The sequence below is a fragment of the Amblyraja radiata genome, chromosome 25 (genome assembly GCF_010909765.2).
Source record: "Amblyraja radiata isolate CabotCenter1 chromosome 25, sAmbRad1.1.pri, whole genome shotgun sequence".
Lineage (NCBI taxonomy): Eukaryota > Metazoa > Chordata > Chondrichthyes > Rajiformes > Rajidae > Amblyraja > Amblyraja radiata.
In genome coordinates this window covers 32,815,790-32,839,856 of record NC_045980.1, presented here as the reverse complement: position 1 = coordinate 32,839,856, position 24,067 = coordinate 32,815,790, and the positions used below count along the sequence as shown (strand labels likewise).

The window sequence follows — 24,067 nt, the reverse complement described above, 5'->3', positions numbered from 1 at the left end:
TGATGGGCCGAATGGTCTACCTCTGCTCCGATCTCTTACAAACTTAACATCCCTTAATATAAGGTAGACAAAAATGCCGGAGAATCTCAGCAGGTGAGGCAGCATCTATGGAGCGAAGGAATAGGTGACGTTTCGGGTCGAGACCCTTCTATCCCTTAATATACATCATCAAGACATCCCTTAATTACATCACAGCAATTGTGATATGGACAAGCAAATATTGTTATCTTCTAAAGCATGGGGATTTTTATCTGTGCAATTTTGCAAAGATATTACAGTTGCCTGGAATTAAAAATGAGGCAGGAGAAACAGGTCATTATGTCGGCTACAAATGAACCACAAAGCTCTTGTTATGGGTAGTTGTAGAAAGGAACAGCAGATGCTGGTTTACACCGAGGATAGACACTAAATGCTGGAGTAACTCAACGGGACAAGCAGCGTCTCTGGAGAAAAGGAAGAGGTGACGTTCGGGTCTGAGGAAGGGTCCGTCCCAAAACCCCCCCCTCCTCGGCGGTCCGAGCGGGAGAACAAAGGGGGACGTGGCATGGGGGAACCGTCGAGAACAAAAGGGGGACCACAAGTGGAATGTGTTAACATCAACATGGTTTGTGTAAAAATGAATATGATGTAAATGTCGGCGCCCTTCATGTGGCTACGCTCTGCATACCGTGGGTACACAAAACAAATATCACTGTGACGTCACATGTGACAATAAAGTCTCTCTGTCTCTCTCTATTCCTCTCTCTAGCTCTCTCTATTCCTCTCCCTATTCCTCTCTCTCTTCATCTCTATCTCTATGTCTCTATCACTCTCTCTGTCTCTCTCTCTCTCTCTGTCTCTCTCTCTCTCTCTCTTCATCTCTATCTCTCTGTCTCTATCACTCTCCCTCTCTGGCTCTGTCTCCCTCTCTGTTTCTCTTCCTCTCCCTCTCTCTCTGTCTCTCTTCCTTTCTTTCTCTTCCTCTCGATATTTCCCTGTCTCTCTCTCTCTCTTCCTCTCTGTCTCTCCACCTTTCTTTCTTTCATTCATTCATTCGGAGAGGTTGGATTATTTCTCTGGAACACCAGAGGTTGAGAGAAGACCTGATGAATCTTCATGCGTGCTATCCACATGGACCATTGTGGGCTCCGCCTTTCCTTGGCCATCGGTGCGGGCTCTGATTCGTCCTGTACCTTGTCACACCTCTAGTCTCCCTCTCCCCTGACTCTCAGTCTGAAGAAGGGTCTCGACCCGAAACGTCACCTATTCTTTTCCTCCAGAGATGCTGCCTGTCCCGCTATAGTTATGGACATACCTTTAGATTATCAGGGCAGAACTGGTGGCCATACATATCAATAGCAGACAGGAACAGGGATTCCACCTGGTTATGCCGCAGCTCATAGGAGGGCAAGTGGGAGGCGATCAGAACCTAGAAATATATTTTAAAAACGTTATTTTGGAAAGGAGTGGTGTAGATAACCAGCCAAAGTCAGTAGAAAACCACAGTTCATCAAAGCTTGGGGAGCCATAGGGAACAGTTGAGCAGGCAAGGACTCTGTTCCTTGGAGCGCAGGAGGATGAGGGGTGGACACACTAGAGGCAGGAAACATGTTCCCGATGTTGGGGGAGTCCAGAACCAGGGGCCACAGTTTAAGAATAAGGAGTAAGCCATTTAGAACGGAGACGAGGAGACACTTTTTTTCACGGAGAGTTGTGAGTCTGTGGAATTCTCTGCCTCGGAGGGCGGTGGAGGCAGGTTCTCTGGTTGCTTTCAAGAGAGAGCTAGATAGGGCTCTTAAAAATAGCGGAGTCAGGGGATATGGGGAGAAGGCAGGAACGGGGTACTTATTGGGGATGATCAGCCATGATCACATTGAATGGCGGTGCTGGCACGAAGGGCCGAATGGCCTACTCCTGCACCTATTGTCTATTGTGTATTGTGATCTTATAGAGGTGTCCAAAATCGTGAGATGAATAGATCGGTTAGACGCACAGAGTCTCTTGGCCAGAGTAGGGGAATCGAGGACCGTAGGACGTAGTTTTAAGGTGAGGGGAGAAAGATTTAATAGGATCTGAGGAGTAATTCCACAATTGGTGGTGGGCATATGGAATTAGTAGTTGAGGCAGGGACTATCGAGCATAGGAGCAGGGAGGTTCTACTGCAGTTGTACAGGGTCTTGGTGAGACCACACCTGGAGTATTGCGTACAGTTTTGGTCTCCTTATCTGAGGAAAGACATTCTTGCCATAGAGGGAGTACAGAGAAGGTTCACCAGACTGATTCCTGGGATGTCAGGACTTTCATATGAAGAAAGACTGGATAGACTCGGCTTGTACTCGCTAGAATTTAGAAGATTGAGGGGGGATCTTATAGAAACTTACAAAATTCTTAAGGGGTTGGACAGGCTAGATGCAGGAAGATTGTTCCCGATGTTGGGGAAGTCCAGAACAAGGGGTCACAGTTTAAGGATAAGGGGGAAATCTTTTAGGACCGAGATGAGACATTTTTTTTCACACAGAGAGTGGTGAATCTCAGGAATTCTCTGCCACAGAAGGTAGTTGAGGCCACAGTTCATTGGCTATATTTAAGAGGGAGTTAGATGTGGCCCTTGTGGCTAAAGGGATCAGGGGGTATGGAGAGCAGGCAGGTACAGGATACTGAGTTGGAGGATCAGCCATGATCATATCGAATGGTGGTGCAGGCACGAAGGGCCGAAAAGGCCTACTCCTGCACCTATTTTCTATGTTTCTATCGCAACATTTAAGAAACATTTAGACGGGTACATGAATAGGACAGGTTTAGAGGGATATGGACCAAATGCAGGCAGGTGGGACTGGTGAAGATGGGACATGTTGGTCGGCGTGGGCAAGTTGGGCCTGTTACCATGCTGTATGTTCTATGACTCAATACACATGATATTTATACACCTGGTGATGATCATACCTGCCTGGACCGCAGAGCCACCTTGCAGTTCTCCATCCTGCTGAGTTGCGTTAGTTCGTTCAAAATCACCATCAGCTCGTCCGTCAGTGTGTGGTCTCGTGAACAGAGCTGATCCTAAACTCATGGAGCAAAACAGGACAGATCATGTACAATGGTAGACAAAAATGCTGGAGAAACTCAGCGGGTGCAGCAGCATCTATGGAGCGAAGGAAATAGGCAACGTTTCGGGACGAAACGTTGCCTATTTCCTTCGCTCCATAGATGCTGCTGCACCCGCCGAGTTTCTCCAGCATTTTTGTCCACCTTCGATTTTCCAGCATCTGCAGTTCCTTCTTAAACAGATCACGTACAGCGGTTGGCACGGTGGTGCAGCGGTAGAGTTGCTGCCTAATGCCCCCGTCCCACTTAGGAAACCTGAACGGAAACCTCTGGAGACTTTGCGCCCCACCCAAGGTTTCCGTGCGGTTCCCGGAGGTTGCAGGTGGTTGCCGGGTGTTGCAGGCGGTGGAAGCAGGTAGGGAGACTGACAAAAACCTCCGGGAACCGCACGGAAACCTTGGGTGGGGGCGCAAAGTCTCCAGAGGTTTCCGTTCCGGTTTCCTAAGTGGGACAGGGGCATTACAGCGCCGGAGACCCGGGTTCGAACCTTACTACGGGCGCTGCCTGTACGGAGTTTGTACGGTCTCCCCGTGATCTGCGTGGATTTTCTCAGAGATCTTCGTTTTCCTCCCGCACTCCACAAAGACGTGCAGGTTCGTAGATGAATCGACTTGGCGTAAAATGTAAATTGTCCCGCCCTGTGTGTGTGTGTGTGTGTGTGTGGGAATGTGTTAGTGTGCGGGGATCGCTGGTCGGCGCGGACTCGGCGGGCCAGTTTCCTCGCTGTATATCTAACCTAAACTAAACGTCCCTCGATCAGGGAGACGGCCTGCAGAGGCTAGGCCGTGGGGAAGGTCCATCTGTCTCCTCAGATTCTGGTGAACTTCTACCGCTGCACCATCGAGAGCATCCTTACCAACTGTATCACAGTATAATAATAATAATGGATGGGATTTATATAGCGCCTTTCTAATACTCAAGGCGCTTTACATCGCATTATTCATTCACTCCTCAGTCACACTCGGTGGTGGTAAGCTACTTCTGTAGCCACAGCTGCCCTGGGGCAGACTGACGGAAGCGTGGCTGCCATTCTGCGCCTACGGCCCCTCCGACCACCACCAATCACTCACACACATTCACACACATTCACACACAGGCAAAGGTGGGTGTGGTACAGTATGGGATGGCAACTGCTCTGCCTCCGACCGGAAAGCACTGCAGAGGGTGATGAAAATTGCCCAACGCATCACCGGTTCCTCACTCCCCTCCATTGAGTCTGTCCAAAGCAAGCGTTGTCTGCGAAGGGCGCTCAACATCGCCAAGGACTGCTCTCACCCCAACCATGGACTGTTTACTCTCCTACCATCCGGGAGGCGCTACAGGTCTCTCCATTGCCAGATGCAAACTGCATTTCGTTGTCTCTGTATTGTAGACTGCACAATGACAATAAAGTTGAATCTGAATCTGAATCTGAATCAACACTGACGCTGTTGTGTACTCACGATTAACATGATGACCAGCACGTTTTTCTTGGCCACCTGCGCATGAGAGAAGATGCAGTCAAGCACCGGGGTCATGTTGGGTTTGAACTGTTCCCGCAGGTTGATCACACATTTGTCATAATGAGCTGGAACATGAGTATTTGTAAACTCCAGATTACACTCTGGCAAAAGGAAACCAAGTTACTTGATCTGAGAACAACACTTCCTCGAGGGGGGCGGCACGGTGGCGCAGCGGGTAGAGCTGCCGTCGCGCAGCGCCAGGGACCCGCATTCGATCCTGACCGCGGATGCTGCCTGTGCGGAGTTTGCACGCGCGCGGGTGTTTTCCGGTTTCCTCCCACATCTCAAAATCGTATAGGTTTTCACAATAGGTTCTCATGTTATGAGAGAATGCTGGAAACATTCAACACAGTGAATTCACTGAGCATTTATTCCAGACAGAATTGAGTTGAAGCCATTTTGGGGAAGGAAGGAAAACACTTTAAATGGCGCCCAATTTTCAAAGTAACACACAGTTAAATTCTGTGGAATTCTCTGCCACAGAAGGCAGTGGACTCCAATTCACTGGAGGTTTTCAAGAGAAAGTAATGCACCTGTCCCACTTAGGAGACCTGAACGGAAACCTCTGAAGACTTTGCGCCCCACCCAAGGTTTCTGTGCGGTTCCCGCAGGTTGCAGGTGGTTGCCGGAGGTTGCAGGTAGTGGAAACAGGTAGGAAGATTGACAAAAACCTCCGGGAACCTCCTGAAGTGGGACAGGGGCATTAGATATAGCTCTTAGAGCTAACAGAATCAAGGGATATGGGGAGAAAGTAGGAACGGGGAACTGATTTTGGATGATCAGCCATGATCATATTGAATGGCTCGAAGGGCCGAATGGCCTACCCCTGCGCCTATTTTCTATGGGTTTTTTAATGTTTCAACGAGGTCCCCGCTCATGCTTCTAAACTCCAGCGAGTGCAGGCCCAGTGCCGTCAAACGCTCATTCCTGTGATCATTCTTGTAAACCTCCTCTGTGCACCCTCTCCAGAGCCAGCACATCCTTCCTCAGATATGGTGCCCAAAATTGGCATACTACTCTAGCTTTTTATTTTGTCAGCATTTATTCCTGTGCATCTAACCGTCTTCCTTTCGTGAAGTCCACATTTTGTGTGGAATTGATGAGGTTTCAGTCGGTTCATTACACCACACGATCACCCACCCAGATCCTTGAAGACAAAAGAAGTGGGTTCTAATATAAAATAAAATGTCTTTACCTTGCTGGAACTGTGTTTCAACGTTCAGGTATCTCCGCAACAGGCCGAGAACCACTGACTTCATGTGGCCACGGATCCCACTGCGATAGCTGCCAGGGCACAAGAAACAAACTCGATTATATTTCTCACGTTTAGGAAGGAACTGCAGATGCTGGTTTTAGGCCCAAGATAATAATAATAATAATAACAATGGATGGGATTTATATAGCGCCTTTCTAATACTCAAGGCGCTTTACATCGCATTATTCATTCACCCCTCAGTCACACTCGGTGGTGGTAAGTTACTTCTGTAGCCACAGCTGCCCTGGGGCAGACTGACGGAAGCGTGGCTGCCAATCTGCGCCTACGGCCCCTCCGACCACCACCAATCACTCACACACATTCACACACATTCACGCACAGGCAAAGGTGGGTGAAGTGTCTTGCCCAAGGACACAACGACAGTATGCACTCCAAGCGGGATTCGAACCGGCTACCGGTTCGATAGACACATTATGGGGAGAAGGCAGGAGAATGGGTGTTGAGAGGGAAAGATAAATCAGCCACGATTGAATGACACAATGGGCCAAAGACCCTGTCCCACGATGCGAGTTCACCCAAGAGCTCTCCCGAGTTTTAAATAAAAATCAAACTCGTGGTAAGTACATAGAATGTACGTAGCGGATACATTGGAGCTGGTGGATGTCTCGTAGCGGCTCGGAATGCTAACGGCAGGTACTCGGGAAACGCGGAAACTTAACAGTGTGAAAAAGTTCCAAGAGTAAAAAAATACTCGTGATGAAGTACCATCAGTTTGATTTTTAGTTTTAACTTGGGAGAGCTCTTGGGTAAACTCACATCGTGGGACAGGGGCTTTATTCTGTTCCTCTGACTTGTGAACATTAACTAATGTATCTCTAAACTAAGTAATGCCACAGTAGAAGTGGCTAATTTAAATGGTTCAGATGATGACAAGTTTATTAGAGTTATGAAACCTCAGCAGGAGTCCCTTACAATAATTACACCGATCGATGTTCTTATACAGGTTTGATTTTTAAGGCAGCATATTTTAAAAATCAGAGATAGATAGATTCTTGATTAATATGGGTGTCAGGGGTTATGGAGAGAAGGCAGGAGAATGGGGATTAGAGGGACAGATAGATCAGCCATGATTGAATGGTGGTGTGGACATGATGGGGCCGAATGGCCTAATTCTGCTCCAAGTTGGCAACTGAATCATCCTACCTCAACCAGAGAGCAGTGCTGAACCACGATCTACCTCTTTGATGACCCTCGGACTAACCTTGATCGAACTTTGCTGGCTTTACCCGGCACTGAACGTTATTCCCTTATCATGTAGGAAACGGAATCAAGGGGATATGGGGTGAAAGCAGGAACGGGGTGCTGATTTTGGATGATCAGCCATGACCATATTGAATGGCGGTGCTGGCTCAAAGGGCCGAATGGCCTACTCCTGCACCTATTTTCTATGTTTTTATGCTTCTATGTATCCATACACTGTAAATGGATCGATTGTAATTGTGTATTGTCTCTCTGCTGACTGGTCAGCACGCAACAAAAGCTTTTCACTGTACCTCGGTACACGTGACAATAAACTAAACTAACCACATATGAGCTACTCACCGTTGTACCAACTGGACTACGCTCTGTGTGTTCATAAAGAAGACTTCCCTGTCTGCTTTCCGCTGAAGTGTGGCAGCATGGTTATCCAGAATGTCCGCAATCTGAAAGGTAAACAGTTGTTGATGGAGCATGAAGAATCATCTTCTGTTTATAGATGGCATTGCTTTCTCCATCTAGAAATCGAGAATCACACCAAAGCAAGTTGTGCAAAGAAACATCCAGCGATTTATGCATTTGCACCAGGATATAAACTTGCTGAACAATCAACATTGTTCAAAAGGGAACTGCAGATGCTGGAATATCGAAGGTACACAAAATTGCTGGGGAAACTCAGCGGGTGCAGCAGCATCTATGGAGCGAAGGAAATAGGCGACGTTTCGGGCCGAAACCCTCTCTCTCCCCATCCCCGCACACGCAACAAGGGCAGAGTCCCTCTGGTCCTCACCTTTCACCCCCACCAGCCGGCAAATACAACACATAATCCTCCGCCATTTCCGCCACCTCCAACGTGACCCCACCACTCGCCACATCTTCCCATCTCCCCCCATGTCTGCCTTCCGCAAAGACCGCTCCCTCCGCAACTCCCTCGTCAATTCTTCCCTTCCCTCCCGCACCACACCCTCCCCGGGCACTTTCCGTTGCAACCGCAAGAAATGCAACACCTGTCCCTTCACCTCCCCCCTCGACTCCATTCAAGGTCCCAAGCAGTCGTTCCAGGTGCGACAAAGGTTCACCTGTATCTCCTCCAACCTCATCTACTGCATCCGCTGCTCTAGATGTCAGCTGATTTACATCGGCGAGACCAAGCGTAGGTTGGGCGATCGTTTCGCCGAACACCTCCGCTCAGTCCGCAATAACCTACCTGACCTCCCGGTGGCTCAGCACTTCAACTCCCCCTCCCATTCCCAATCCGACCTCTCTGTCCTGGGTCTCCTCCATTGCCAGAGTGAGCAACAGCGGAAATTGGAGGAACAGCACCTCATATTCCGTCTGGGGACCTTGCGTCCTTATGGCATTAACATAGAATTCTCCCAATTTGGCTAGCCCTTGCTGTCTCCTCCCCTTCCTTAACCCTCTAGCTGTCTCCTCCCCCCCTCCCATCCGCCCGCCCTCGGGCTCCTCCTCCTCCTCCCCTTTTCCTTCTTTTTCCCCCCCCCCCACCCCCCATCAGTCTGAAGAAGGGTTTCGGCCCGAAACGTCGCCTATTTCCTTCGCTCCATAGATGCTGCTGCACCCGCTGAGTTTCCCCAGCAATTTTGTGTACGAACAATCAACATTGTTCACTGATGTCTTTCAATTGATCCAATCACCAATCAATGGAACAGCTTCTTCCCTGCAGCCATCGGGCTATTAAACACTACAAACTTCAAATAAGCTCTGAACTACATAGGCTTGGGCGCAACGGTTTTGTATTTTTGCACTATTATTATTTGTATGGTTTGTTTTTATACACAATTGTTTGCTTATACACACACGATTTTGTCCCGACCCAAAATGTCCCCAGTCCATCCCATCCACAATTATGTCTCCAACTACATAAAAATCATCAATCCAGTTCCAAGACATTTCCGATAGACACAAAATGCTGGAGTAACGCAAGCAGCAACTCTGGAGAGAAGGAATGGGTGACGTTTTGGGTCGAGACCCTAAATTTTCATTTGGTTTTCACTAGATTCCCGGATGCAATTCCTGAAAGTCTCCATTGTTCATTTTGAACCAGAGCTGGTTTCTAGATTTGTAGTGGTTGAGGAGTGAACTAAACTATGAGATTAGACACAAAATGCTGGAGCAACTCAGCGGGACAGGTGGCATTTCTGGAGAGAAGGAATGGGTGACCCCGAAACGTCACCTATTCCTTCTAACCTGAGATGCTGCCTGACCCACTGAGTTACCCCAGCATTTTGTGTCTATCTTCGGTTTAAACCAGCATCTGGAGTAGGCAGGAAGTTTTGAATCACTTTGAATCTTTGAATCATTTCTCTCTGGAAGGCGACTCCGGACTGTCAAAGCTGCCACAGCCAGACATAAAAACAGTTTTTATCCATGAGTAGTTGCTCTATTCAACAGGCAAAAATCTGTAGCCTCCCTTTGATCTGGTATTTAGTTGGTTCACATGCTTGATCAATGGTGTTTTATCATTAATGTTTTATTATTATTAATGTTTAGTGTTTTCTGAGTCATTCGTAACTGTCACTGTACGTCATGTTGTTACTTGTGGGCGGAGCACCAAGGCAAATTCCTTGTATGTGAATACATGGCCAATAAAATTACTTACTTACTTACTTACCTAGTGCTTGTCATAACCTCCAAACTCTGGCCCGTAATGTTTACTGAGTTATTCCAGCACAGTGTGGTTAGTATAATAGTTTATTTCTTTGGCATCTGAAATCCGATATACTTCAGAGTTTTCTCAGCCCCTTACCTGTTGGCTTGGGAACTGACAGAGCACGGAAGTGATGTTACTCGCATACTGAGCGATCACTTTCCGAATGGCCTTCTCCACACTCGCTGGGATCCTCCCCGACACGCTCGTCATGATGTCTTGCAACTCAAGAAGCGGCAAGGATGGGGCTCTGAGAGTGGACATCAGCTTTGTGATCCACTTTTTAACCTACGGTGGACGTAAAGGAGAGGAATTGTAAAGGACAAGTTAGCGGGAACATTCCTGAAAACAGGTTTAAGATTTAGGTTTGTTGTCGTCTCATGTACCGAGGTACAATGAGAAGATTTGCATGCTATCTAATCAGATCAGACAAGACGAGATATAAATACAATCAAATCCAACTCAAGGACAATAGATGGAGAAGAGGGGAAGATAGACACAAAATGCTGGAGTAACTCAACGAGAAGGAATGGGTGACATAGAAACATAGAAAATAGGTGCAGGAGGAGGCCATTTGGCCCTTCGAGCCAGCCCCGCCATTCATTGTGATCATGGCTGATCGTCCCCTATCAATAATCCACGCCTGCCTTCTCCCCATATCCCTTGATTCCACTAGCCCCCAGAGCTCTATCTAACTCTCTCTTAAATCCATCCAGTGACTTGGCCTCCACTGCCCTCTGTGGCAGGGAATTCCATAAATTCACAACTCTCTGGGTGAAAATGTTTTTTCTCACCTCAGTCTTAAATGACCTCCCCTTTATTCTAAGACTGTGGCCCCTGGTTCTGGACTCGCCCCAACATTGGGAACATTACATGATGTTTCGGGTCGAGATCCTTCTGCAGACCAAGGGAAGATACAGAGTGCAGAATATAGTTCTCAGCATTGTAGCGCATCAGTTCCATAGACAAAGTCCAATGCCAGCTTTTTTGTCTATGTTCTGTGTGAATGTCCAGTGTCTTGTCTCTAGTCATGTTCGGTCTACAGTCCTTTATTCACAGTTCCGTAGTTTATTTGTTTTGTTCATTGTGACAGGTACAGTTTTTAGTTAAGCTCGGCAGATAATTCAATGCTGTGCTCTGATGCCGTGTAACCGTTGTGCTTGAGTGAAGAGTTTTAAAACGCTACTAGACGACTGGGCAACTCGTAGGGAATTCAGTGAACCGACAACTACTTGCCTTACTGCTGAAGTAGGGGTCGGGAAGGCAGTAACCGTTCATGACATTGACCAGGTTCTCCAGCATCGTATGAAAGACCTGATGTAGTTTCTCACCAGCAATTGTTAGCGACTGCTGTGGTTCAAACACTCCTGTGTATAACTGCACCTGGAGAAAGAGATTCAGAACAGCAGTGTTAATATTTTTTTTAAATCAACTTCAGCGACTAAAAGTGCAGGAAGGAACCACAGATGCTGGTTTAAACCGAAGATAGACATCAAATGCTGGAGTAACTCAGTGGGACAGGCAGCATGCACAGGAAAGAATTGCAGATGCTGGTTTAAACCGATCAGTCTGAAGAAGGGTCTCGACCCATTCCTTCTCTCCGGCGATGCTGCCTGTCCCGCTGAGTTACTCCAGCATTTTGTGTCTATCTCCGCCAACTAAAAGTGCGGGTTATTCTTACGGTTTGTGAATTGTGTCTTTTCATCAAGAGCTAGCAAAAAGAACCGGAAACAAGATAAAGAACGTTCATGTACAGCAATATATATGGGCGGAAGAAAACTCACTGCGTGAAGTTTCGTTGGGTCATCTAATTCCATCTTAGCTACCGTGCAGCCCTGCTCCAGACAGGCACCTGGTCTCTTCACATAATGTACACATCCTGACTCCTCCACAGTCAAACTCATGACCATTTTCATCACCTGTGTGGGAACAAGTCAGGTCGGAGTTTATAGGAACTTCAAACAATGCAGCACTAACACCATCCCACACACACTAGGGACAAATGACATTTATACTTCCCTGAGGCTAGCAAACTTTACAACTGTCGTGGGGTAGACTGATATTACTCCCCTCCGCACCCCCTCCCCCCTCCCCCCTCCTCAATCTTTGCACATCCCCCAATCCTTTCCATTCGTCACTTTAATGTCATGTTTCATGTGTCTTGTATATTTTGTGTTATTATGACTGTTGGTGGGGTGGGAGATTGCAACCTTCACGTGGTCCACCCTGTTTCGACTAATGCAATCAACCCAACGTGCACAAACAATTAGATTCATTAAAAACAAGTTGACCTACAACTTTAGGCTGTGCACGCCAAAGGCAAGAAGAAGATGACTGTTGGCAGATTAATTTCCCTCCTGGGATAAATAAAGTTCTATCGTATCGCTACCAAAGATCCTATAGTGAGCAAGATGGTCCACTCGATGAAAAAGACCTAGTACGGTCATGGGCAGATTCACGGGTAATTTTCGGCCCCATTTCTGTAACCGGCTTCCGTCTCCGCACCAAAGGTCCCGGAGCAAAGATACTAGCGCGGAGACGGAAGCCGGTTACGGAAACATCCTCCTAAAAATAAAAGTTCTTCGGTAAAAATCTTCTCCTCATTTTCAGAATTTTAATTTATTAACACAAACTGTTCCCCCGCAACGTTGATTACACAGCGAGCCGGGTCGGGTCCGGTTACGGAAATGGATGAAATAAAGGCCCACGTTCCGCTCCGTTGCGTACTACACGTCAGCCCGTTGCATTTAGCAGGAGTGGTCTATCGTGCTCCGCTATAGGATCTTTGCTCCGCTATAGGATCCAAGCCAATTAGCCTACAAACCCCTGTACGTCTTTGGAGTGTGGGAGGAAACCGGAGCGTACCCGGAGAAAACCCACGCAGGTCACGGGGAGAACGTGCAAACTCCGTACAGACAGGCACCCGCGGTCAGGAGCGAACCCGGGTACTGGGAGAGAAAATAAATCAACACACCTCAATCTCTGCATAATGGTGCCCTGTGAAGACATGGCCCCCATCCTCAACAAGGTACTGCAGAAGTTTGCCAGCAGAGGGCGAACGGAGCACAGTCGGATCCTTCTCCTTCTCAAACACACAGGTCTTGTTGCCGATGGTGATGCGATATCTGCCAGCACAAGGAAGCAATTGCCAATGACAACGGGAATGAGAACTCTCAGGAACATAGAACAGTGCAGCCCTTCAGCCCACAGTGTTTGTGCTAAGATAAACTGATCCCACCTGCCTGTACATCACCCATATTCCTCTATTCCCGTCACACTTAAAGTCATAGACTCGTACAGCGTGGAAACAGTCTCTTCGGCCTAAATTGCCCGTGCTGACCAACATGCCCCAACTATTCCAGTCCCACCTGCCGGTGTGTTCACCGATATCCCTCTAAACTATCAGCTCCGCTCTGAGGACTTGTTCTTACTAACCGTACCTAAAGTCCGTACTGAACTGGGGAAAAGGGCATTTAGTTATGCTGCTCCCTTCGCATGGAACCAGCTGCAGAATGAACTGAAACTTAAGGAGCTGGTTTCTATAAACAGATTTAAATCCCTTCTTAATGATGTTGAAGCGGGCTCTTCTGTCTGTACATGCTTTGTTTGATGATGTTCTGACTGTGACTCTATTTATATGTTCTCTGTTGTTTTTTTTAAATTATTGTCTGTAACTGTGGAACTGTGCTGCTGCCTGTCTTGGCCAGGACTCTCTTGTAAAAGAGATTTTTAATCTCAATGAGACTTCTCCTGGTTAAATAAAGGTTAAATAAATAAAATAAATAAAATAAACCTATCCTGTCCCAGTGAAAGTAGACAGAAATGCTGGAGAAACTCAGCGGGTGAGGCAGCATCTCTGGAGCGAAGGAAATAGGTGTAGAGATCCGAAACGTCACCCTTTTCCTTCGCTCCATAGATGCTGCCTCACCCGCTGAGTTTCTCCAGCATTTTCGACTACGTAGAAACACATAGAAAATAGGTGCAGGATGAGGCCATTCGGCCCTTCGAGCCAGCACCGTCTACCTTCGATTTTCCAGCATTCTTAAACTGTCCTCGTAAAACATCACCCATTCCTTCTCTCCAGAGATGCTGCCTGACCCGCTGAGTTACTCCAGCTTTTTTGTGTCTGTCTTTGGTGTAAACCAGCATCTACAGTTCCTGCCTACACTACCTGTCTAAATATTTTCATGGCCCTGCATCCACCACTCCCCTGGCAGGGAGTTCCAGGCACCCACCACTCTCTGTGTAAACAACCTGCCCCAGGTACCTCCATTAAACTTTCCCCTCTCTTGCCTTATACGTGTGCGCTCTCGTATTGGGCATTTCCACCCTGGGGAAAAAGTTTCTACCTGTCGACAGGTCATAGAGTGATACAGTGTGGAAACAGGCCCTTCGGCTCAACTCGCCCACACCGGCCAACAATGTCCCAGCTAGACCTTGTTGCTAGTTCCACTTGCCTGCGCTTGGTCCATAACCCTCCTAACCTGTCCTATCCATGTACCTGTCCAACTATTTCTTAAACGATGGGATAATCCCAGCCTCAACTACCTCCTCCGGCAGCTTGTTCCAGACACCCACCCACTGTGTGAAAAAGTAACCCCTCAGAATCCTATTAAATCTTTTTCCTCTTCATCTTGAACCTATGTCCTCTGGTCCTCGATTTCCCTGCTCTGGGTAAAAAACTGTGCATCTACCCGTTCTATTCCTCTTATGATTTTGTATACCTCTATAAGACCACCCCTCATCCTCCTGCGCTCCATGGAATACAGAACGTAACAATTTTGCAAGAATACTTTACTGAGGAGAACTCTTACTTGTCGATCTCGTCTTTCATGTAGGTCGTGTGACTGTTGCCATCGCAGGAGAATAAGAGACCTCCATCACTTAACCGGTGAACATCGATCTCAATGTGGGAGTCGTTCATGACAACAACATAGAGAGTCAGTGACTGCCGGGCCACCTGTAGCATTGAAGTAAAAACATTTCACCTACAAAGGCTTTTCACTGTTCCTCGGTGCACGTAACAATAAACTACAACTGAACTTTTAGTTTAGTTTAGAGATACAGCGCGGAAACAGGCCCATCAGCCCACCGAGTCCGCACCGACCAGCGATCCCCGCACACTAACACTACCCTAGGGACAACTTTTACATTTACCAAGCCAATTAACCTACAAACCTGTACGTCTTTAGAGTGTGGGAGGAAACCGGAGATCTCGGAGAAAACACACGCGGGTCACGGGGAGAACGTACAAACTCCGTACAGAGAGCACCCGTCGTTGGGATCGAACCCGGGTCTCCGGCACTGCATTCGTTCTAAGGCAGCAACTCTACCACTGCGCCACCGTGACTGACCACAACTGAACAGGCAAACAAAATGAATCGAGCAATATGTATTTAGTTTTAGTTTAGTTTAGAGATACAGCGTGGAAACAGGATCTTTGGCCCACCAGGTCCGCGCCGACCAATGATCACCCATACACTAGTTCTATGCTTATGTTATAGGAGCAGAATTAGGCCATTCGGCCCATCGAGTCTCCGCCGCCATTCAATCATGGCTGATCTATCTTTCCCTCTCTCAACCACATTCTCTTGCCTTCTCCCCATAATCTCAGACACCAATATAGACACCGCCACCATTATCCCAGTTTTGTATTCTACCCACTAGGGGGCAATTTACCAGAGGGCCAAATAGCCTGCAAACCTGTACGTCTTTGGAATGTGGGAGGAAGTTCAAGTTCAAGTGAGTTTATTGTCATGTGTCCCTGATCGGACAATGGAATTCTTGCTTTGCTTCAGCACAACAGAACATAGTAGGCATTGACTACAAAACACATGAATAAATAAACTGATCAAGTGCAAATAACAGATAATGGGTTATTAATGTTCAGAGTTTTGTCCGAGCCAAGTTTAAAAGCCTGATGGCTGTGGGGAAGTAGCTATTCCTGAACCTGGTTGTTGCAGAAACCAGAGCACCTGGAGAAAACCCACGTGGTCACAGGGAGAATGTACAAACTCCACACAGTCAGGATCTAACCCGGGTCTCTGGCGCTGCAAGGCAGCAGCTCCACCATTGCGCCCCAAATAGTTGTCTACCGCTGCGCCACCGTATTAATCCAAGCACAATTATTCTTTAAATAAGAAACTGAAAGCAACTACATATAGAGACATTCAGTAATGGGAGAGAAATGAAATGAGAAAGGAAAATCTTTGCCAATTTCCCTACCTGCAAGGAATACTTTGTTTCTTCATAAATGAGCTGTATGTCCACCGTGTTGAGCAGACTGCTCGCTGGAAGAACCTGACCTCTGTGGACGAGGGATAGAGAAAAAAAAACATCATAGACTTTTTCAAATGGAAAGAACATTCCTTTTATTAGAATTCCCTATTGCTTTGGCCTCATCCTTCCAAGGAGGTCAGAGAACCCGAGCCGGCTGCCTGCCCCTTTTCCGGGGATATACGTCCGTGCCCGGGTGTGGATGGAAAGGGAATACGCCCTGTCTACGGGCACCCTGAGGGAGTTCCGCGACCGCTGGGCACCGAGGGGGGTTGAATGTATCCTGGACAAGGATTGCAATATAGTTGTTTAGCAGTTGGTTAGCATATTTGTTTTGTCTTGTATTATGGTGGTGTTTTGTTTTATTGTATTGTAAATATTATTTTAATATTTGAATAAAATATTTTTGACAAAAAAAAAAAAAAAAAAAAAAGGTCAGAGACTCTCGATGGAAATAAAGAGGTGGCGCAGCGCTAGAGTCGCTGCCTCACAGCGCCAGAGACCCGGGTTCGATCCTAACTACTGCCGCTTGTCTGTACGGAGTTTGTACGTTCTCCCCGGGACCGCGTGGGTTTTCTCCGAGATCTTCGGTTTCCTCCCACACTTCAAAGACGTGGGCGAGGAAACCGGAGCACCTGGGGAAAACATAAGCAGGTCACGGGGAGAACGTACAAACTCCGTACAGACAAACAACCTTAGTTAGGATCGAACCTTGGTCTCTGGCCTTGCCAGGCAGCAACCTTACCGCTGTGCCACCGTGCCGCCCATACCTATTGCTGTATTCAAGAGAGAGTTAGATATAGCTCTTAGGGCTAACGGAATCAACGGATCATCATCATAATCATACTTTATTAGCCAAGACCACCCCGGGCCGCGGTGTTTGAACCGGCCCGTTTGTGGGGTTCGGTGAGCCGCGGGACTGTTTGTGCCATCGCCCGGTGGGGAATCGCCTCAGCGCAGAGGGAGAAGAGGAGGGAAGAGACAGTAACCCTAAGATTTTTGCCTCCACCACAGTGAGGAGGTGCTTGGAGGATACACTGTGGTGGATGTTAATTTGTGTTTATTGTTGTTTTTTATTGTATGTATGACTGCAGGCACGAAATTTCGTTCAGACCGTAAGGTCTGAATGACAATAAAGGTATTCAATTCAATCAATCAATCAATCAATCAATCAATCAATCAATCAATCAATCAATCAATCAATCAATCAATCAATCAATCAATCAATCAATCAATCAATCAATCAATCAATCAATCAATCAATCAATCAATCAATCAATCAATCAATCAATCAATCAATCAATCAATCAATCCTTTATTAATCCCCTTATTCAGGGGAAATTCAGATGTCCTTGCAGCACACTAATAAAAATACAACATAGTATTCATGAAGAAATTCAACACCAAAACATAAAAACATCCCCCCACAGTGATTCCCACTGTGGGGGAAGGCACAAAGTCCAGTATGTTTTGCAACATACGAGGAACTTGATTTGCCATACAGTCATACCAAGGAACAAAATACACAAAATGCGTTTTAACATGAACATCCACCACAGTGACCCCTCCACATTCCTCACTGATGGAAGGCGAAAAAAAAGTTCAATCTCTTCCCTTCTTTGTTCTCCCGCGGTCGGGGGCCTCGAGCCTTCCGTTGATGGGATGATCTTGGTTCCCGTAGCCGGCGGTCGGGCCCTCCGTGTCGGGGCGATCAAGCTCCCGCATCGGGGGGGATCTCAGCTCCTCGCATCGGGCAATCGGACCCCGGGTCGGGGCTGGACGAACCTCCTGCGACTTTGGAGCTTCCCGACATCGGTCTCTACCCGAGACTGCCAGCTCCTCGATGGTGAAATCGGCAGGAGCATCGGTATGGGGGGAAAGCAGGAACGGGGTACTGATTTGGGATGCTCAGCCATGAATGCCGGTGCTGGCTCAAAAGGGCCGAATGGCCTACTCCTGCACCTATTTTCTATGTTTCCAAGTTTACCTCCTTGACCTAAAGGTTAAAAATCAGACCATTTCACAAAATACCCTGCATGTTGCAATACGTTATGCAATAGGATCGCAAACTGCACACAAAAGTTATTTGGGCCCCCCCACTGCATAAATGATGCAACACGACTTTTAGAGCACAGAAATAGACCAATTTGTTAGTAAGTTGAGCAATGGTCAATTGAAGCTAAAACAAATATCAAAGTTCAACTCTGTTGAGCAAATTTGTTTCTATTCCAATTTCCTTCTGACCCTTCTGAATCAAGGGAATCTTCTGACCCTTGTAGTAGATTTCCATTTGAAGACGTCCTCCCTAGGATATGAATATCCTGTTTTGCTGTGTTTTTAGCTGCATTACTGCTCTATATTTAACAAAGGGTTCACCACTCTCCTCCCTGACAAAATCTCTACATTCAACCTCAAAAACATACCTTTCCAGAGAGTGCAGAAAGTTGGTCATACTTGTTTGGAAAGCTGAGTCTGCAATGTGCAAAGCTCCGCAGACTACTCCAAGTACTGTATCTGGCCTCTCTGCCTGGAAAGTTAAGAAAAAAAAATTATATTTCTGTGGTAATCATTAATTGCATAAAATTATGCATAATTTCTTCCCAGCTGTTGTCAGGCAACTGAACCATCCCACCACAACTAGAGAGCGGTCCTGAACTACTATCTACCTCACTGGAGACCCTCGGACTATCTTTGATTGGACTTTATTGGCTTTATCTTGCACTAAACGTTATTCCTTTACCGTGAATCTGTACACCGTGAATGGCTCGATTGTAATCCTGGAGTGTCTTTCCGTTGACAGGTTAGCACGCAACAAAGGCTTTTCACCGCACGACGGTACTCGTGACAATAAACTAAACAAAGTGCTGATTTTCATACTCGAGGCATCCAAACAAACTTCTCATACACACAGGCAGATCAAGTGTATCATATTGAGAGTGAATCATCTCCTTTCTGACCAAAAATGACCTTATCCGAAACCTCAGAGCAGCTTTCCCTTAAGATGCTCCCATTTCCCTCAAATATAGGGTTGCCAACTGTCCCATATTAGCCGGGACATCCCGTATATATTGGGCTAAATTGGTTTGTCCCGTACGGGACCGCCCTTGTCCCGTATTTGACTGCTGCTACTCGGGTTGAGGGGACTGTCGGGTCAGAGCGCCGTGTCCGGCCCTGCCTCACCTGTCCCGACGTAGTGCAGCCCATGGAGTGCAGCAGCAGCAGCGCCTCGCCCGTGGCCCCGTCGGTTGGCAGCCCAGCCCACGTTCGACTTTACCGCCGACACCACCACCCGTCGGTTCATGAGTTGGATGGGGAGCCGGACTTTGCGTGCAGCAGAACACAAAGCCCAGCCGGTGGGCCAGCTGAGGAGTTTTGGCCCGGGCCGCGCGACGTCGCGTGCAAAGTCCGGCGCCCGGGCCAAAACTCCTCAGCTGGCCCACCGGCTGGGCTTTGTGTGCAGTCCAGCACCCGGGCCGACTCATCATTCACCCAGCCACGGCCGAGTCGGTCAACGAATTGCCGTTGGGAATTTGCCCCTTATTTTGACCTTTTGTCCCTATTTTGGGAGTGAGAAAGTTGGCAACCATACTCAAATACTCGTATTAGCTGGCACTAAATCAGTCAAAATGTTTCAATTGGAAGCTTATGTCTAGAGAAACCTCATTTCTTTCAACTGTCCCTCCCCCACCCTAGTTCTCTGACTAGTTTCACTGTCCTCCTGATTAATTTTTCTGATTGTATGCCTCGTTGTCACCTTCCCCTCAGCCGACAAGGAACCATTCTATATTTCCTTGTTCATCATCTGCTTTGATCTGTCATTTTCACACCTTACCCGTCCATATCTCTGGTCTCCCTCTCCCCTGATTCTCAGCCTGAAAAAGGGTCTCGACATAAAACGTCACCCATTCCTTCTCTCCCGAGATGCTGCCCGTCCCGCTGAGTTACTCCGGCATTTTTTTTGTGTCTATCTTCGGTGTAAACCAGCATCTGCAGCTCCTTCCTAGTCTGAAGAAGGGTTTCGGCCCGAAACGTTGCCTATTTCCTTCGCTCCATAGATGCTGCTGCACCCACTGAGTTTCTCCAGCACTTTTGTCTACCTTCGATTTTCCAGCATCTGCAGTTCCTTCTTAAACTCCTTCCTACACCTAACGCCCAAAGTGATGGACATTAAAGCTGACGGAGATGGAATCTTATTCAACTTTCTCGGATGTTACCCTCTCGCTCACATCGACAAATAACGTTATCTCATTACCTGAACCTTGTCAGCAATGAGGTGATCCAGCCAGCTGGTATCAATGGTGTTACATTGAAAACTCTCCGTTTCCAGAAGCTTGATCAGATACTCAACCGTGGTTCTGAAGTCCCCTCGGATGGAGAGCTCTTTAAGAGCCAAAACCATATTCCTAAAATGGAGACCAACAGTCAATACCACATCAAATCGCACTATTTCCTTTGGAGCTTTTTTTTTAAACATTTCTTCTGAATGTCCAAAACAACTGCAATTTCTACCCAGCCCACTCATACTCAATGGCTAACAGATATTATGTCCTGCCTAAAGCTCGACAAAATCAGGTACTCACTTCAACATTCAAATGGAAGGTTTCAGAAAGCGTGGGGACATTTTTTAAATGCATTCCAGACTTTATAAATGCTTGATCACCAAGCACAGTTTAACAGCTTAACAGTCTACCCATTCATTTATCGTGGATTATTGTTGTGACAGGCTGATATATGCATATGCTCATTGGCAGTGACTGGGGAGGGATTATTTTTGGTATCTCATTTTTCTTTTCTTGTTGTTGTCTTGTTATATGTTAGCATAAGTTGTTTTTTATTTATTCTTTTCGTACACTCTGTCTGTAACAAATAGACAACTTTGCACTTTGTTATGTCCTGAAAACTAAATAAAAAAGATTTTGATTTAAAACAACTGCAATAATCTTTTTTTTTTAAAGGAGATAGACACAAAAAGCTGAAGTAACTCAGCGGGTCAGGCAGTGTCTCTGGAGAGAAGGAATGGGTGGCGTTTCTGGTTGAGACCCTTCTTCAGACTGAGAGTCAGGGGAGAGGGAAACGAGAGGTATAGATGGTGATATAGTGAGATATAGAGCAAATGAAGGAAAGAAATGCAAAAAAAGTAACGATGATATAGGAAACAGGCCGTTGTTAGCTGTGGCCTAGGTGTAAACCTGCCTGACCCGCTGAGTTACTCCAGCTTTTTGTGTCTATCTTCGGTTTAAACCACCATCTGCAGTTCCTTCCTGCGCATTTAATCTTTTTTTTCTGTCTAGTTTAGAGATACAACGTGGAAACAGGCCCTTCGGCCCACTGGGTCCATGCCGGCCAGCGATCCAGCATTCCTCCGACCCATCCTCTGAGGCAGGGTTCCAACCCGAAACGCCACCCATTCCTTCTCTCCAGAGATGCTGCCTGACCCTTTGAGTTACTCCAGCATTTTGTGTCTATAAACCTACAACTGCAGTTCCTTCCTACACATGTTCAACAGCAATCTATACACAGCTTGAATGGAAAGCAGTGTAGGAAGGAACAGCAGATGCTGGTTTAAACCAAAGAGAAACACAAAAAGCTGGAGTAACTCAGCGGGACAGGCAGCATCTCTGGAGAGAAAGAATGGCTGACGTTTTGGGTGGAGACTCATGCACTCCGTGTAAGTGGATAACAGAAGTAGGTTGAGATGAACGGTACTAACGAGATAGCTTCCTCCCGGTTTTCACCCCAGGAGAAACAGTGGCCAAACTGGGAATCGGCAAACTCGTGCAGTCCACCAGCTGCTGCCACGCTGAAGTACCCCCAAACATTTTTGTTGCTTCGGAAGTTCAATTCCTGGACGGTACCCGAGCTAGGCTTAAATCCCTGGATGAAGGAGTGGAAGAAAAACAAAGTTACAAGCTGCGTTTATTTTGGGAGACAACCATTTATCACTGTCAAGCGGATTGTGAAAATATCATCAAAACATTCTACTTGTTGACCCAATTTTAATGAGAGCAGTCTACGGTACATAAATCCCAGATTCTGCACTCAAGAGGCAGATGTAAATCATAAGGTCCTAAGTGATAGGAGCAGAATTAGGCCATTTGGCCCATCAAGTCTACATAGAAAACATAGAAACATAGAAAATAGGTGCAGGAGTAGGCCATTCGGCCCTTCGAGCCTGCACCGCCATTCAATATGATCATGTCTGATCATCCAACTCAGTATCCTGTACCTGCCTTCTCTCCATACCCCCTGATCCCTTTAGCCACAAGGGCCACATCTAACTCCCTCTTAAATATAGCCAACGAACTGGCCTCAACTACCTTCTGTGGCAGAGAATTCCAGAGATTCACCACTCTGTGTGAAAAATGTTTTCCTCATCTCGGTCCTAAAAGATTTCCCCCTTATCCTTAAACTGTGACCCCTAGTTCTGGACTTCCCCAACATCGGGAACAATCTTCCTGCATCTAGCCTGTCCAACCCCTTAAGAATTTTGTAAGTTTCTATAAGATCCCCCCTCAATCTTCTAAATTCTAGCGAGTACAAACCGAGTCTATCCAGTCTTTCTTCATATGAAAGTCCTGACATCCCAGGAATCAGTCTGGTGAACCTTCTCTGAACTCCCTCTATGGCAAGAATGTCTTTCCTCAGATTAGGAGACCAAAACTGTACGCAATACTCCAGGTGTGGTCTCACCAAGACCCTGTACAACTGCAGTAGAACCTCCCTGCTCCTATACTCAAATCCTTTTGCTATGAATGCTAACATACCATTCGCCTTCTTCACTGCCTGCTGCACCTGCATGCCTACTTTTAATGACTGGTGTACCATGACACACAGGTCTCGTTGCATCTCCCCCTTTCCTAATCGGCCACCATTCAGACAATACTCCGCCATTCAATCATGGCTGATCCATCTCTCCTTCTCCTAACCCCATTCTCCTGCCTTCTCCCCATAACCTCAAGAATCTACCTATCTCTGCTTTAAAAACATCCATTGACTTGGCCTCCACAGCAAAGAATTCCAGATTCACCACCCAAATCCACAATATTGCCACAAAAATGTGAAAACCGTTGATATCACGGGCTGCATCATGGGCAGCACAGTGGCGCAACTGGTAGAGCTGCTACCTCACAGCGCCAGAGACCCGGGATTAAAATCTTGCCCTTAATCTTCCCTCTGGAAGGCGACTCCGGACTGTCAAAACCAGACATAAAAACAGCTTTTTTTCCCACGAGCAGTAGCTCTCCTCAATAACCAGAAGTCTGTAGCCTCCTTTAGCTCTGGTATTTTATTTCATTCACATGATTAAACTATAATGTTTTATTCTTAATGTTTTAATGTTTTATTCTTAATTGTTTACTGTATGCCGTGTTGTTACTTGCGAGCGGAGCACCAAGGCAAATTCCTTGTATGTGAACATACTTGACCAATAAACTTATCCATTCATTCATTCACTGCACCTCATCGGGGTTTTCACTTGTGATCCTGGCAGCAATAACGTGTCCTCTGGGCCTGGGAATATTTACGGGCTCCTCGAAGTTAATCGGCGAGTCAGCCCAAGGAGCTTCTCCGTACAGGACTCGGATATCCTTCATCCGGTGCAAGGGAATCCCCATCGCCACCTCAACAGCAACACAAAGGAATCAGCAACTCGACATCACAACAAATCACAGGCATTTTCCATTATTCCTCTGTTAACTTTTCACATCTAAATACAGCCATACAAGAATGATCCCAGGAATGAGTAGGTTAACATATGATGAGCGTTTGACGGCACTGGGCCTGTACTTGCTGGAGTTTAGAAGAATGAGGGGGGAGCTCATAGAAATGTACAGAGTAGTGAAAGGATTGGATAGAGTGGATGTGGAGAGGATGTTTCCACTAGTGGGAGAGTCTAGGACGAGAGGTCATCGCCTCAGAATTAAAGGACGTCTTTTAGGAAGGAGATGAGGAGAAATTTCTTTAGAGGGTGGTGAATCTGTGGAATTCTTTGCCACAGATGGCTGTGGAGGCAAAGTCAGTGGGTATTTTTAAGGAAGGGATGGATAGATTCTTAATTAGTACAAGTGT

General features: G+C 46.8%; 1 protein-coding gene across 2 annotated transcripts in view; it reads right to left on the bottom strand.

Annotated features, from left to right (window-relative positions):
• acacb (acetyl-CoA carboxylase beta) overlaps positions 1-24,067 on the bottom strand; it is a 90,479-nt gene that overhangs the window by 44,523 nt on the left and 21,889 nt on the right. For both annotated transcript variants that reach the window (XM_033043784.1, XM_033043786.1), the window contains exons 11-25: positions 23,458-23,619; positions 21,711-21,874; positions 20,253-20,403; positions 18,424-18,527; positions 15,950-16,031; positions 14,539-14,684; positions 12,699-12,849; positions 11,509-11,643; positions 10,961-11,107; positions 9,824-10,012; positions 7,402-7,502; positions 5,779-5,867; positions 4,524-4,648; positions 2,923-3,036; positions 1,295-1,408 (exon numbers count right to left, since the gene is read on the bottom strand). In XM_033043784.1, coding sequence (XP_032899675.1) covers positions 1,295-1,408; positions 2,923-3,036; positions 4,524-4,648; positions 5,779-5,867; positions 7,402-7,502; positions 9,824-10,012; positions 10,961-11,107; positions 11,509-11,643; positions 12,699-12,849; positions 14,539-14,684; positions 15,950-16,031; positions 18,424-18,527; positions 20,253-20,403; positions 21,711-21,874; positions 23,458-23,619 — 1,974 coding nt within the window. The remainder of the gene's footprint in view (positions 1-1,294; positions 1,409-2,922; positions 3,037-4,523; positions 4,649-5,778; positions 5,868-7,401; positions 7,503-9,823; positions 10,013-10,960; positions 11,108-11,508; positions 11,644-12,698; positions 12,850-14,538; positions 14,685-15,949; positions 16,032-18,423; positions 18,528-20,252; positions 20,404-21,710; positions 21,875-23,457; positions 23,620-24,067) is intronic.